The sequence below is a fragment of the Chinchilla lanigera genome, unplaced genomic scaffold (assembly GCF_000276665.1).
Source record: "Chinchilla lanigera isolate Chin_1 unplaced genomic scaffold, ChiLan1.0 scaffold00048, whole genome shotgun sequence".
Classification (NCBI taxonomy): domain Eukaryota; kingdom Metazoa; phylum Chordata; class Mammalia; order Rodentia; family Chinchillidae; genus Chinchilla; species Chinchilla lanigera.
This window is the reverse complement of record NW_004955449.1, coordinates 11,502,105-11,517,126: the sequence shown is the minus strand read 5'-3', so window position 1 is coordinate 11,517,126 and position 15,022 is coordinate 11,502,105. Positions and strand designations below refer to the sequence as shown.

Sequence of the window (15,022 nt, the reverse complement as noted above, 5' to 3'; positions counted from 1 at the left end):
TCTGTTTTATTGTGTGGGACAGGAAACAGTTATGTATGTTTCTCAGGTTCCATTCCATTCAGAAGGATCCAGAGAAGACCCTTAAAATATTTTTTTATGTTTTTCAATGCATATTTGCAATAACATTTTCTCAAATCTTTTCAACCAACATTTTTTGTTTTCAAGTTTTTGTTCTTTTCTTTATCTTTCTTTTCTTTCTTTTTCTTTTGCTATAAAAGAATCATGACATCTTTCAAGGTTCCTTCTGTTCTGTCTAGAATCTAGAGGAGTAGCCTATTCAGGCTTGGTAGACCTTTGTGTGAAATGGTACAGAAGAGGCTGATACTTGAACAGAAAATATCATCAAACTATGCAACATTCAATTCTCTTCATTTTAATTGGAATTTCTAGATTTTCAGCAATTCCAATTTTGTTTGAAAATTTTAAGTTTGTGTCTTCTATACTTTATTAAGAGATTTATGTTGTCTATATAATATATTAAGTGGGGAGAAGCAAATTATTCTTAGTAGTTCTCATTAATTTTACCAAGTAGAATAGGATTTTCTTACTCAAGAAAAGTTTAAGAAGGAAAATAGTAACTGTTATCTTTAGTGTACTAGAAGATATTTAAAAGCACAAAAAGAAGAAAGTCATTTACCACCTTTGCCTCTATTTTAATAGTTTGTAAGAGTCTTTTACCACTTAGTATGCAACAACTGACAACCCAATGTTTATGTTCATCATCTTCCTGAGGTGGTATTAGCGGTGGCAGATGCCATAATTAATACAGTGTTTTCTTGTTGATTTCTGTTTAGAACACAGACATGTATTCATATTTTTATAAGAGTCTTGAAATGTAATAAAGGTTTTTAACAGTTGCTGTAGTACTTAAATATGAAGGCAGATGATTGCTGGTTAAATAAAATATGCCAAAAAGTCCTTATACATTTCTTTTAAAGAAAAAATTTGTACTCTAATAGTCTAAAATAGTTAATTTCTTGTTGTTTTGTTTTGAGAAGGTCTCACCATATAATTCAGGCTGGTCTTGAGCTCACAGCAGTTCTCCTGCCTCAGCCTCACAAGTGCTGGAATTATAGGCATGCACCACCATGCTCAGAAAAATATAGTTAATTTTTCCAATAAAATTGAATTTATTTCCAATAAATTCAAACAACAGTGTTTGGACAATAATCTGAAGAACAGCAACAAAGTACGGAGGGACTTCAAAAATTTGCTAAAGGTAAACGTGAGGAGGAAAAAAGATGATTTTCCCTTCCAAAAAAAGCTTCAAAGTTTTTCCTTAGAAATAATCCCTTTTCCAAAAAATGGGCAGAAGTTGGGAAGTTCTTGCAAGTGCTGTGAGAACACTTTAGGTGTTTTCCTGTTTTAAATAGAAAACAATGGCTCCCACACATTATTTTGACAGAATGATAGTGTTGTTTATCAGAAGTGAAGATAATGATTCATCACAGCCTGTTTTGTAATAGTTTTCTGCTGTCAGTAATTACCTGTAGAGTTTTTAATTGTTAATAATGTTTTAAAAATTGCAAATTTCTTGATTAGCTTAGAGCAGTCAATTAACATTTTAATATGCTTTCACAGCTACACAGTAAATCATGTTATCATCATTTTTTAACAGGATGGTGAAGTGGATGCTGAAGAACTGCAAAAGTGTTTGACAGAGTCTGGAATTAGTGGATCTTATTCTCGTGAGATCTTTCATTTCCCTCTCTTATAGAATTGAAATACGAAATTCATTTTCTAATTTTTCTCCATACTTAGAATATTTTTTAAAAATTTTGTGGAACATAAAGAGTCAGATAGTTCTGTTGCCCCTCCTGGTGTTAACAGCTTGTAGTGTTACAGCCTCTTAGTGTTACCAGTTCAACCTTGGATTCTTTTGCTTGTTTGAGACAGGAACCCTGAAGAGGCAAGCAGTACCACCTGAATAAGGTATTGTTGAGGCCGTGTTTGAGCGTAAGAGCAGCAGCACATGGGATTGGATCTCGGGCTTGGCTTTCCAAGGATGGAAAGAGTAAAACTTTTTTTTGTTTTTTAATTTTTAAATTTTTTTTAATTTTAGAAATAAAAGAAGAAAAATATTAACAGACCGACAACATTTTACAAAATAGCATAGGATCAGTACAGACATTACAGAGTTACAAACAGAGTGGTAGGGAATTAACAATGCTTATTGTATTACATATTGATATCTTCAATGTAGTTTCTCATGAAAACACATATAGACATACAAAGCTAATCAACCAATGCCTCACTGACAGTTTCTTTCAGCAAGGAAATATAGGACAGTAGAACACCCGTGTTAACTATCCTGCATATACATATATACAAACTTTCTCCTTCTTTCCCTTCTCTTTTCCCATATCCCAGTTATCCTTTACCTATGAGTGCTTTCCTATCAATTCTCAATGTCTATCATATCTCCTAGATTAAATTAACTCTTTCAGGCTTTACACTAGAGAAACAATGCGGTGCTTGCACATGTATGTTTGATTTATTTCGCTTATGAGTATGGTCTCTAGTTGTGACCATTTGCCTATAAAAGCCTCGAGTTTATCTTTCTTTACAGCTGAGTAATATTCCATTATATAAAAGTACCACAATTTTCTTATCCAATCCTCAGTGGATGGACATTTGGGTTGCTTCCACATTTTAGCAATTACAAATTGTGCTGCTATGAACATGGGTGCACATACATCACTGTGATATGATGTTTTTAGATCTTTTGGGAAAATACCAAGCAGGGGGATAGCTGAGTTGAATGGGACCTCTAGGCCTAGTTTTCAGAGGAATCTCCAAACTGATTTCCACAGTGGTTTCACCAGTCTGCATTCCCACCAGCAGTGGAGAAGGGTTCCTATTTCTCTACAGCCTCGCCAGCATTTGTTATTGGTTGATTTCTTAATGCTAGCCATTCTTAGTGGGGTTAGGTGGAATCTCAGTGTTGTTTTAATTTGCATTTCTCGAATGACTAATGATGTTGAACATTTTCTCATATATTTATTTGCCATTTGTATCGGAAGGAGTAAAACTTGTATAGACAGAAATGATGAACTTGTACAGGTGCACAAGCAGCTGTTGCACAAGATTGCAGGATTTCTGTACATGTCTTTTCAGTTCTTTACTTATGGCATCTGGGTTTGCACTTGAAATGGAGATCTGCTTCAGTGCATCAGCTCCATCTAGGCCCAGATGGGAAAACGTTGTGGAGGGTGGTGGAAGGTGCTCTCTGCTGCCGCTCCAATGGCATATTGAACGTGCTGGTCAAGTTCAAGAATATTGGGCATGCCAAGGTGATGGAAAAGCTGGGAGGAGGCACATGCTCCTGAACCTGGACAGTGGTGGAGCCATCTTCCCAAGAACCTCTTATTTCCCAGAAGATAACCTTGGTGGGGAATTAAAGCCTCTGTAATCTGTGTCAGTCTTGCAGAGCTTGTTACACAAATAACTTCATTGTACATTCCTGGCTTCCCAACATCAACCTGTCATAAAAGAGACCTCTTTCAAATTTGTTTCAGCTGACTTTTTAAAAATTGTCATCCAGATCTCAAAATACTGGGCCTTTAATGCTATATATGTTCAGTTTAATACTTATCAGTTTGTGTCTTCCTGTGAAGTAAGGATTTAACTCGCTTTCAACGTTAAAGTCAGCTCATCCTTGATCTCCACACAGAAGTCTTTGCATCTTCCTGCTCTTCCATGCAGTTATATCATAACCCTGTTAGGTACATAATACACGTTTACCTTATTTTTACTTTCTACACACTGTCCATAGCAGTGTCTTGTGATAATGTGTGAGTACTTTTCCTTTTCATGTAACTTTTCACTTTCTATGAAATTAATAGCTGTGAGGCGTTCTATCTTTCCCATCAACGTGGGGTTTTCTGATGTGCTCCGTTCTCTGCACACATTTGTCACACTGGCATTCTTCACCATCATTCTGGGATTTTCTTTCTGCTGCCTGGAGTTGTCTTTCACCTTTCTCTTAAGTTGCTGTCTCCTTACTCCATCTCCTCTTGTCTTTTTTCTTTTTCTTTTTTTTTTTTTTTTTTTTTTTTTTTCGTTATTTGGGATCAAGCCCAGGGGTGCACTATTCCCCAGATCTTCTTATTTTTATTTGAAACAGGGTCTTAGTAAGTGCTCAGTCAGAACTCAAACTTTTGATCCTCCTTCCTCAGCCTCCCTCAGTGCTGGTTTAGAGACCTGTGTCACCACTCCCAGCTCTTGTCTTCTTTCTTCTGAAAAACAGTCTCTTATTTCAGTGAAATACTATATTTTTAAAGAGCTTCTAAATAAAAGAGTGCCAGGGAGGCAAAGTTTTTAGCCCTTGTGTATCTGGGATTGCTTTCATTCTACCTTCAAAGTTGTTGGAGCAGGTATAGAGTTCTAGGTTAGAAATGACTTTCACAGAGACTGTTGAAAGTATCACTCTTGCTTTTAGCTTCCACCATGGCTTTCCCTTTCTCTTCCCCACATGTGCTTTACTTTTCCACCCAGGAAGCTCGTGATATCCTCTCTTTGCCTCTAGTGTTCTGAAATTTCACATCATGTGCCTAGTTGTCTTGTCGGGGGAACTTAAAGAGTGTATTGAGTTTGAGGACATAAATTAGTTCTTGGAAATATTTTCAATTATTTTCTCTACTTTCTTTTTTTAACATCTGTTATTTGAACTGGACTGGGTTTTCTGTCTTTTTTATCTCTCACTCTACTTTTTGCAAAATATCTTCTTTACTTTTTAAAACTTACTTCATTCTTTTCTTTATGCTGTTCAGTTTTTTTTAAATTTTAAAGAGAAATGGGAAAAAAAACAATAGCAAAATGGTTTTTAAGAATCATGTGCTTCTGTATATTTTCTCCCTGAATGTGATATCTTCTATTATCTCTATGAGATATTTGATATACTTAGTTTTTTTCTTTCTATGTAATAGCTCTCTCTTCAAAATTGTTTTTATCTTCCCAGTTTGTTTGTTTGGTTATCTTTCACGTCTTTTCTTAAGTATCTGATGATATTTTGTTGTTTATCTTTTACTAAAAAATTGACTGTAAGGCTTAGCACTGACTAGCATGGTGAAGTGCTAATTGTTGATATACTAATTCAGGGTATACTTGTTACCTGGGCAGTTTTATTATTGTTTTAGTTTGTGTCTGAATGTCCCCCCAAAGCCTCATGCAGTAATGGAATGGACTTCTAGAGTTTATGATTGATTCACTGTTAAATGTTGGAATTATGGGTGTGAGTGCTACACCTTCCCTGGGGTGAATAGTTTGCATACAGTGTAAGGGAGGGAAAAAGGCTGCTTCCCACAGGTCCTTCCTTTTCCTCTTTTTGCTTTTTCTGTCTTCCACACCATGAATGGTTGCCCTGTGCCATGTGCCACTCTGCCCTGGAGCCAGCCAAGTATGGACTGAAACCTCCACAAGCCATGAGCTAAATAAACCTTTTTTTCTTAATTTTTGGTGTTGGGTATTTTGTCTCAGCAAGGAGAGAAAAGTGACCAGACAACTATGGAACTTTGGGTATACCTTTACGGATTTTTTGAGGGGGTTGTTTCTTTAGTTGATATGTCTGGAGAAGAGATTCTTCAGTCTTTTGTAAAATTTCTTTTTTTTTTTTTTTGGTTTTTTTCCTGGTACCGGAAATCGAACTCATGACCTTGTGCTTGCCAGGCAGGCACTGTGCCACTGAGCTAAATCCCCAGCCCCTCAGTCTTTTGTAAAATTTCATTTGGTTGCCTTGTTTTAGTAGATAGCTCATACCAACTATGCCTGGTATTCTACAGTCCAGAGACAGCTCCCAAGAATAGAACTGCAAACTTCTGCTTGGGTGAGAGTAAGTGGGACAGCCATCAACTAAACAGAGGCATGGAGGGTTTTGGGGACATTAGATGCTCCTTAAATAGACATCATGCAGTTCTGTTTTTATCTCCACCTTCACACATATTTTCATAAGTACTGCTAATTCTTAGACATTTGGAGTCTCATCCAAGATAACTAGGTTTCTTTTCAGCTGTTCTCATTATGAGTAAATATTAGCTCACATCTGTTGACTTTGTAACTTGCAAAATCTTTTCCTTGTGGTTCTTCTTGCATTGGCTTTTTCTCTAAAAGTTTATGTTTTGTTAAAAAAATAAACTGTTCATTCAGATGGGTTGTATGGAAAGGGTTAAGAATGTCTCTATTTCTTTATAAAATATTTCTTTTTGTATATACTATTCTGTTCTGAAACTGAAGATATTCTTATGTGTTATTTAATTTTTCCATTTATGATTATCCATTTAGATTTTACCATTTCATGATTGTGTGCTAAATTAATCTTAAAGCACAGTGGGTTATTTATTTTGTGAAAAGGTGAAACACCATTCCATACATTTCTCATGCAACACTATTCCACGAAGAGTGCTTGTTTGAAAGTTATATTGAGTTCCAGTCTTGATTGTTTCTCTTATTAGTTGTATGAACTTGGGAAACTCTTACTGGGCCTCGGTTTCTTCATTTGTAAAATTAGGGACATAATGCATTTGACAAGTTTATGACCATGGAATACCCACTACTGGACTTGCTAAGTAGTGAGTTACCTGCTGAGTTGTAATTGTGAAAATATTACTGTACACTCAACACTCTTACATCAGCACATTATTAAACATTTAAAGAAAGTCAGCTATTTTACTTTGTAGAATATTTTATAATTTTCATTAGTGGGTCTAAAATTTAGCTGACATAATTTCTTTTCCAAAAGTTCACAATGAATTATCCAGTAGCATAAAATAAATGACTTAATTTTAAATTTATTTGTGTATTCATTCAGTCAGTCATCTCAAGAGCTGCTGGTAAAAACTTTGGAAGCTTAACTGACCTATTTAATAGAATATCTCCTTTATTAAGAATATGATGTAATTGATCTTGAGATAAATCCAATAGTACACTTACTATTGGATGTAACTGAGATACATTTCGAAAAATTAAGTATGTTTTAGTTGGCTCATTGTATTGCAGTCAGTATGAGTGTGTTACTGTCTCTTTTATTTATTTATTTATTTATTTATTTATTTATTTATTTATTTTTTCCAGTACCAGGAATCAAACTCACAACCTCGCGCTTATGAGGCAGGCTTTGTGACACTGAGCTAAATCCCCAACCCCTGTTACTATCTCTTTTAATAACCCTTGATGTTAGGATAGTTTGTATTGATTTATTTTTCCTTTGTTTCCTCCACTCTCAAGGAAAGACAGTTGCTCAAGATCAGAGACACATCTTTTAAAATTTGGTCTATTGTAATAAGCTACCGATGGTTTATCTACATTTACTGTACTGCTTTAAACTCTTTCTGGTGGTATTGAAGAGTGGTCTTAATTTGTCTTGTTGATGTCCTCATACACCACTCCTTCTCTTGTACTCTGACTCCTTCAAGACTATGTGATTACCTGTCAAACTGCTACTTAAAACTCACTTGTCAAATTGTGCTGTAAAAATTGAAGACCTCCTTTTTGGGATCCAGGCAAAGCCAAGTGCTTTAAACACCTAAAGAAATCTGTGATACTAATTTTGGGTTATTTATATTTGCTTCTTTAATTACTTTAATTCTCTCACTATGTATGAGTGTTGGAAAACAATATTTTGGATTTTTTTCTTCTTACTATAAATACTTAACATTTTATGAAAGTTTGTTGATTATAGTGGTTGTATTTTTGACAGATGTTAAATGTTGTGTTTTAGAAATAAAGATTTTCATAATTCTACATAAAGTTTAGAGGACTTTGATTCAAATATTGAATATGTCTTGCAGCCTTCAGCTTGGAGACTTGCAGAATTATGATTGCCATGTTGGATGTATCCTTGTATAAAAGTAGAAGCTACTAGGATGTTTAGTTAATACTCTCCAAATATTGAGCCAGTTGCTCGTTATAAGTGACTATAAAGTAATAAACTAAAAAGTTGTAAAATACTTTGTAAGATCCTGTTTGCAGTCTTGACACTTATGTTTTTATGTGAAATTATATTCATATGGTGAATGAAGCTATTCTGCAGAAGCATATTTTTCAGTCATTAATTTGGAGTTTTGGGTCAAGTACATCCTCTAAGGGACCAGAACTTATTTTTGTTAATAAAACTATCAGAGAGATAATACAGGAAAAATGGGATTTAATGAATTCAAGGAGCTTTGGGCAGCTATTAATGCCTGGAAGCAGAACTTCTTGAACACTGATCAGGACCGAAGCGGTTCAGTAGAGCATCATGAATTCAGTCAAGCCATTGCTATTATGGGTAAGAAAACTATATTTTTAAAGGATCTATATGGGTCATCTTTCTTCTGTGATCATGTTAATCTTCATTGCTTCAATTTGCTAAGTAATAAAGATTATATATGTAATTTTTTGAACAGCAATTTCCTTAGTTTAAGGTCAGTTTGTAGGTAAATTCTGAATAGAGACCTTTGCAAAATTACTTTTAAAAAATAAACAAAATTACTTTTCAAAAGATGAACACATACATCCATCCTGAATTTCCTCTATGTATATTTTAATTTATTTCTGATTTGGCTTATCTCAATCAGTGACAAATCTCTGTATTAGCCTCTAGCACGTAATCAGTAGTAAAAAAGCATTTTTTTGCTTCCTTTATTTTCTTATATAGTATACACAGTGAGGGCAAGGATATTGCGTTTTAAAATATTTTAAAAGAATGTGAATTTATTTTCATTGTATATTTGATAAGTTAACCTACTTAAATTTCTAAAATGATAATTGCAGTAATATTTAAGTTGCTTACAGTTAATGTAGTTTTAAATTGCTTTGTTAATTTTTTCCCTTGTAATTTTATTTATACTTATTTCTAAACAAAATATGTATTTATGAAAATTACTGTTTCAGAAATTAAAATTGAATTTAATATATAGAATTATCTCAAATTACAAGTTTAAGCACTCAAACTGATTGTTTTATTTTGTTTTATAAGCAGATATTTGAATTTAGTAGTTAGGGATTGTCCTGGCCATACAAGTATGTATAGCTCAATTTAAGATCTTAATATTTAATGGCCTATACTTGATCTTTAATTTAGCATAATGTTGAGAAATTAATATAGTCTTTGAAAAATATCTTCTAAAGAATTCACATAAGCAGTTGAAGGGATATTCTGAATTATTAAAATTTACCATCCTCAGATATATTCTTAAAATTTTAAAAATTGCTGGGCGTGGTGGTGCACGCCTGTAATCCCAGCACTTGGGAGGTTGAGGCAGGAGGATCATTGAGAGTTTGAGACCAGCCTGGGCTACAAAGTGAGCTCAAGGCCAGCTTGAACTACATAGAGAGACCCTGCCTCAAAAAGACAAAAAAAAAAAAATATTCAAAATTATTTTGCTGAGAATACTATAGGAAATTTTTAGGCATGTTATCATTACCACATCTAGACTGTAACCCTAATAGAAAACTCAAAATGCCTTTTCAGGTAATGCTTTATTTGTTATTACTTATCTCAATTTATATTTTACTTTTAGCAATTTTCATGTGTAACATTTTATTTCTTTTCTTGCATTTCTTTTCATTGTTTTTTACTTTTGGAAGTGTGAACATTATTTTTCCACATGTCCCTCTCCAAAATAATACTTGGCAATGTACATGTCTCACTAAATGTATACTAGGGATATATCAAAGAGAACACATTAACTCTTATTTCTATTTACATATATCCTATTCTTTTTAAATTTCAGACTTTATGTATATTTTAAAACATAACTTTTCAAATCATAATATGTGTATAGAATTTAAGGCTAACTTAAACACATATATTGGAAATCCATGATTACATACATGTTATAGATAGGAGTTTACAATAAAAAATTTTAGAGGCAACAAGTTTATAAGAAAACAAACAAGCAAACAGTAAACTATATGTGAAACAATAGAGTAACAGGTATAGGATAAGTAGGAATAGCATTTTCTTCTGTTTCTGAGTAACCAGCTTGATCCTCAAATTTTCTTTAGGTATAAAAGAGAAATAGTGAGAAATACAGGATTTGAATGATAGTAAAGAGCATTAATAATCTTTGCTTTGGTGTTCTCTGAGAACCATAAACTGTGCATGGAAATGCAGCTCTATAATCACAGCACTATAGGAGGCTGAGGCACGAGGCTTGCAAGAATCCCAGCCTGGGTGATTTAGTGTCTGTCTCAGAATAGGAAGGGCTAAGGGTGGAGCTGGGTACAAAGACTCTGGGTTTAATCCTCAGGGGTATAAAACAAATAAGTGAAAAAGAAGTAAATGAATGTATAAATTCTAGAAAAAGTTACAGAATTGAAATATCAAATGTTGTCCCCATGAAATATTCTGTAAAACCTATGAAACATCTCTAGACATTATTTCAAAATCAAAATATATTTTAAACACCCTTTGCAATATTATGCATTTCTTTACCTCACTTGACTTTATTACAAAGCTAGAACTGTGGTTATCTATGAAATGGTTAATAATGAAGGTTTAATTTGATCAGTCTCAATGTATTTCATCTCCTAAGTATATTTTTGTGGGATGAATTTTGGAAACTAATTTATTTTCTAATCAAAATTTAAATTGCAGTGATCATATGGTATTTTGTTTAGAAGTATTAATTTATCAATCTTTTTTCCTTAGGTTATAGATTGAGTCCTCAAACTTTAAATGCCATTGTTCAACGTTATAGCAAGAATGGCAGAATCTTCTTTGATGATTATGTTGCCTGCTGTGTGAAGCTTCGAGCATTGACAGGTATTGACCTTTTAAAATGAGTATAATATTATATAGCTGGTCTCTTATTGTTTTGTTGTATGTGGTCTCCTAAGTTGTTGTATATGGTCTCTTATTTCCTGTAGAAAGTGTATCATAATGCATTTTTCCTTTTATTCTTTATTAAACCTCATCAGATTTAAGGCTTTAAAATTTATTAATATAAGTAGGGAAAAATTGTGATATACAAGTTGTAAAATGTTTTCTTTATAACTCAATTGCCTAGGATATTAAATCTCTTACTACTCCATCAATTTTGAAAGGTTTTGCTGGATACATCAATCTGGATTGAAGATTGTTTTCCTTTAGGCCTTGAAATACTTCACTCCAAGCTCTCTTTGATTTGAGGGTTTGTGTTGAGAGGTCTACTGTGATTCTAATGGGTTTTCCTTTATAGGTAATATGTTTCTTTTCTCTAGCTGCTTTTAATATTTTGTTCTTGTGCTAAATTTCTGGAATCTTGATTATTATATGCCTTGGTGTAGATTTATTTTGGTATTGGCTATTTGGAGTTCTATATGCTTCATTTATTTGTATGTCAAGTTCTCAGTGTAGACATTCCTTAAATTAGAGGTCCCATTTGATCCAGCCTTTCTCCTTCTGGATATCTTCCCAGAAGAATTAAAAACATCTTATCACAGTGATATATATGCACCCATGTTTATAGCAGCACAATTGTTAAAGTTAAATCTTGGAAACAACCCAAATGCCCATCAACTAAGGAAAGGATAAAAAAGATGTGGGTTGGTTTTTTTTTTTGATGTACTGGTGTACTACTCAGCCATAAAGAAGGACAAACTGGAGACTTTTATAGGTAAATGGATGCAACTTGAGATCATACTCGTAAGTGAAATAAATCAGACCCATATGTGTAAACATCATATCCTCGTTAGTGGGAGAAACTAAACAAGTAAATAAGATCCAAAATGTGAACTAGATATTGTGAATTGGGAAGAGACTGTTCAAATGAAAAGATAACCTCTGATGGGGAAAAGGGGAAAGAAAGAAAAGGAAAAGGAAAAAAATATATTTATACACAAGATAGTTAAGATAGTTATACAGCTAGTTTCTCTTAGTTCAATGAAAAGAAAAGCTTATGCTAACATTGTTTGGACAAGATATCATGCCTATGTTTTGTACTCTGAATAACTACCATGAGGACAACAATGCACACTGTATTAATTATTATAACTCTCCTGCTAACCTATTTTGAAACAGTTTTATTGTTATTTTTATTTTTTCTCTTTAAAATGTCTCTTACTATTTAATTGGATATGAAAGTCTTTAGTCTCTGTACTTGGAGATATTATTTATCATTTGAATTTGAATTTACCAATTTCAAATTATAGCTTTAAAATGTTATTTCTTGATTGAAAGATTTCTTTAGGAGAAGAGATCACTTGCAACAAGGGAGTGTGAATTTTATGTATGAAGATGTGAGTATCTTGCTTTACATTTTGATGTTTATACTGTGTTCTGAAAGTGTTCTTAGGTATCAGAAAGTTTGGTGATATGGTATAAAAATACTGATGTTCATTCATTCATTCATCCATTCTGTACCCAGGGCTGTCATACCGAGCTACTTAATCTAGCCCTTTTTAAAATTTTTATTTTGAGCCAGGGTCTCACTAATTTGTTTGGTTTCCTGTATTGGGCTGGGATTTACAATCTTCCTGCTTAGCCTCCTACAGTGCTAGGATTGTAGGCATGAAGCTTGGGAAGAAATAATATACCTTACAGACGATATTCTTTTTTGTATTTGTTCAGCTGAACTCAAATACAAGATTGAATGTTGGTCTAAATACCAATTTTACTTTATGTTATATAAAAAAGCCTCTTAAATTTTATGATATTTTGGCAGTTTGCCTTCCAAATCACTTTAAAGGATAAAAATTACCATTATTTTTATATAGAGTATTTTACATATAGTGATCTATATTTCTAAAGCAGTTTATTTTAATGTATGACAAATTAGGGAAACTCATTTCTCATTTCAAATGTTACTATTAACCTGATTCCAGTTTTCTTTTTAGTTGAAGCTACAGGAAGCAATATTTTACATATGCTTTAAGGTTTCAGAGTTCTTGCTTTGTTTTTGTTATATTTATTGATGGGAGTTAGGGTCAAAGACACCTGACCAGTGTATATTGGCTTGAATTACAAGCCCTATGTCACTTGAAGTTTCCTTTTTATGAAAAAAGATCTAATTGAATATAATCAGCTCCAAACAATTAAAAAGTATCTTATTGTTGTCAGATGATAACTTTATTTATGTGTTAGTTTTTACAGGGCACCATGAAAATATGAATGCCCAGGATTTGAAAGGCAAAGAAATACTGTGAATCCTTTTGCTTGGAAGAAATGAAGTGGATTGCTTTAAAGTAAAACTTTTGGCACTTTATCATGTTCTTGGCTATTAAATCTCTTCTCTTTCTATGTGCTTCTTTTTAATGCACAATTCAAAGCAGTACATGTTATGGTTTATTTGGGTTATTACTACTTTTGAAAAAATTACAACTATAGATATCTGACTACTGCTGTAAAATATTGATATATAATTAAATTAGGTCAATACTTCTTAGATTTAATTTTTAACAATAATAGCCTAGATTAAGAGGAATGTACTAACATGATAGATTGTATAAGAAACCAAAAGATAAAAGCATAGGTAAAACTTACTTACACTTATCTCAAAATCGCATATTATAGTTTTGAATTTTGTTTGTGCTGTGGATATTTGAAGGTCCCCTGGAAAGGAAAGTGTGGATTTTGTGCCATCTCTGTAAAACATGTTATAAATAAGCAAATTTTAGTTCTTGAATTTGAATTTATAATGAAATAAGAGTACAGGAGTTACTTGTTTTCCTTTTCTATTTTTTGCAACGCATATTCTTCTTCAATATATATGATTGTCTTTTGTGAAAAAAAAAGTTTTTAAACATAGCTTTTTCTCTGTACTATATTTTATTAGTGAAGATATAGATATCCTGAAATGGCATCTTTCTCTAAATATAGATTTTTCAGGAAACAATACATATTTTTAATTAATTGTCAACATTTATGTGTTCTGTTAAACCAAGTTTATATAACATTTTAAAGAATCAAGTAATCTATCATTCTGTTGAAATGTTCAGAAACAATAAATTTGGCTTATTTAACATTTGTTAGGTTGTTTTTTGTATTTGCAAACCCACACATGTTTTGATCATGTCTGTTTAATGTATGCTGTTGAGCTTTGTGGGCTCCCAGCAACATGTTTGGGTAGTTTTACTGCAGAAATTGCAAAGGAAAGTTGCCAAGTTCTTAGCACTTGAATCTCTATATAAATTGTTCTTCTGTATATTCTTTTTTTCGCAGACACCCTGTCTTAAATATTCCCTTCTTTTTTTTTTTTTTTTTTTTTCGGCAGTACTGGGCATCAAACTCACAACCTTGCGCTTGCCAGGCAGGTGCTTATGCCAGTGAGCTATATCCCCAGCCCCACCCTGTCTTTTTAAATGAAGATTTAATAAACCATATTTTATTCTTACTCTTGAACTGAGTATCTTCCAGCCTGAAAGCAAATATAAATTGACATAATTTAAAAAAATAAAAAATAAAAAAATAATATGGCTGGTAAGCAAAATAATATATCGATTTTTGAAAACTGCGTCTTAGAAGATGGGAGATACATGGTATTAATTTCAGAAAAACATCTCCTCTAAACATACAAAATTTTAAGTCAGCTTTTACGTAATTTTAAAAATCTCATGATGGAAATAGTGTACAGCCTTTGGGCATTGATTTTTTTATAATTTATATTTTGCTGTCAAATTCACTTGGTCAGTTTTATATGAATGAGCCAAAAATAATTCATATGTCCTTGTCCTCTGATTATTATATTTTTTCATGAACATGTGAGAGGACATTAACTGAGCCACATAAAGTATAGAATTTTAAGTAGAAATATAGGAAAAAGCAACTGTATAGTGCAGACACACTATATATCCTTTATATTGAACAATGGTGATGATACAGTCAATGTTCTTAACAGGTGATGGATTTCCAAGTCACTGTGATGTTCTGAGGTCAGTTACGATAACCTTCCTCACTTGAATGATCATAGTTGAAGTAAACTTTAAATATTATTCATAAAAGTTTCTACCAAGTGACCCTTTGTATTGGAAATCTTTACACAATCCCAAGCCTATCCTTTCTTAAAGGTGTTCCTATGAGCTTTGATGTTAAGAGCTCTGTGAAGAAGCTTCCATGGCCAAAAAT

At 32.8% G+C, this 15,022-nt stretch overlaps 1 protein-coding gene across 4 annotated transcripts in view; it reads left to right on the top strand.

Moving 5' to 3' along the window:
• The window catches only part of Gca (grancalcin, EF-hand calcium binding protein), a 35,609-nt gene extending 21,683 nt beyond the window's left edge, over window positions 1–13,926 (top strand). For 3 of the 4 annotated variants that reach the window (XM_013518749.1, XM_013518747.1, XM_013518750.1), the window contains 7 exons: window positions 1,157–1,219; window positions 1,619–1,688; window positions 7,785–7,828; window positions 8,116–8,263; window positions 10,631–10,744; window positions 12,140–12,198; window positions 13,043–13,926. In XM_013518749.1, the coding sequence (XP_013374203.1) occupies window positions 1,157–1,219; window positions 1,619–1,688; window positions 7,785–7,828; window positions 8,116–8,263; window positions 10,631–10,744; window positions 12,140–12,198; window positions 13,043–13,069 (525 nt within the window). In that variant the 3' untranslated portion in view covers window positions 13,070–13,926. The remainder of the gene's footprint in view (window positions 1–1,156; window positions 1,220–1,618; window positions 1,689–7,784; window positions 7,829–8,115; window positions 8,264–10,630; window positions 10,745–12,139; window positions 12,199–13,042) is intronic. The other variant, XM_013518748.1, reaches the window with a different exon arrangement.
• The last annotated feature ends 1,096 nt before the right edge of the window (window positions 13,927–15,022 follow it).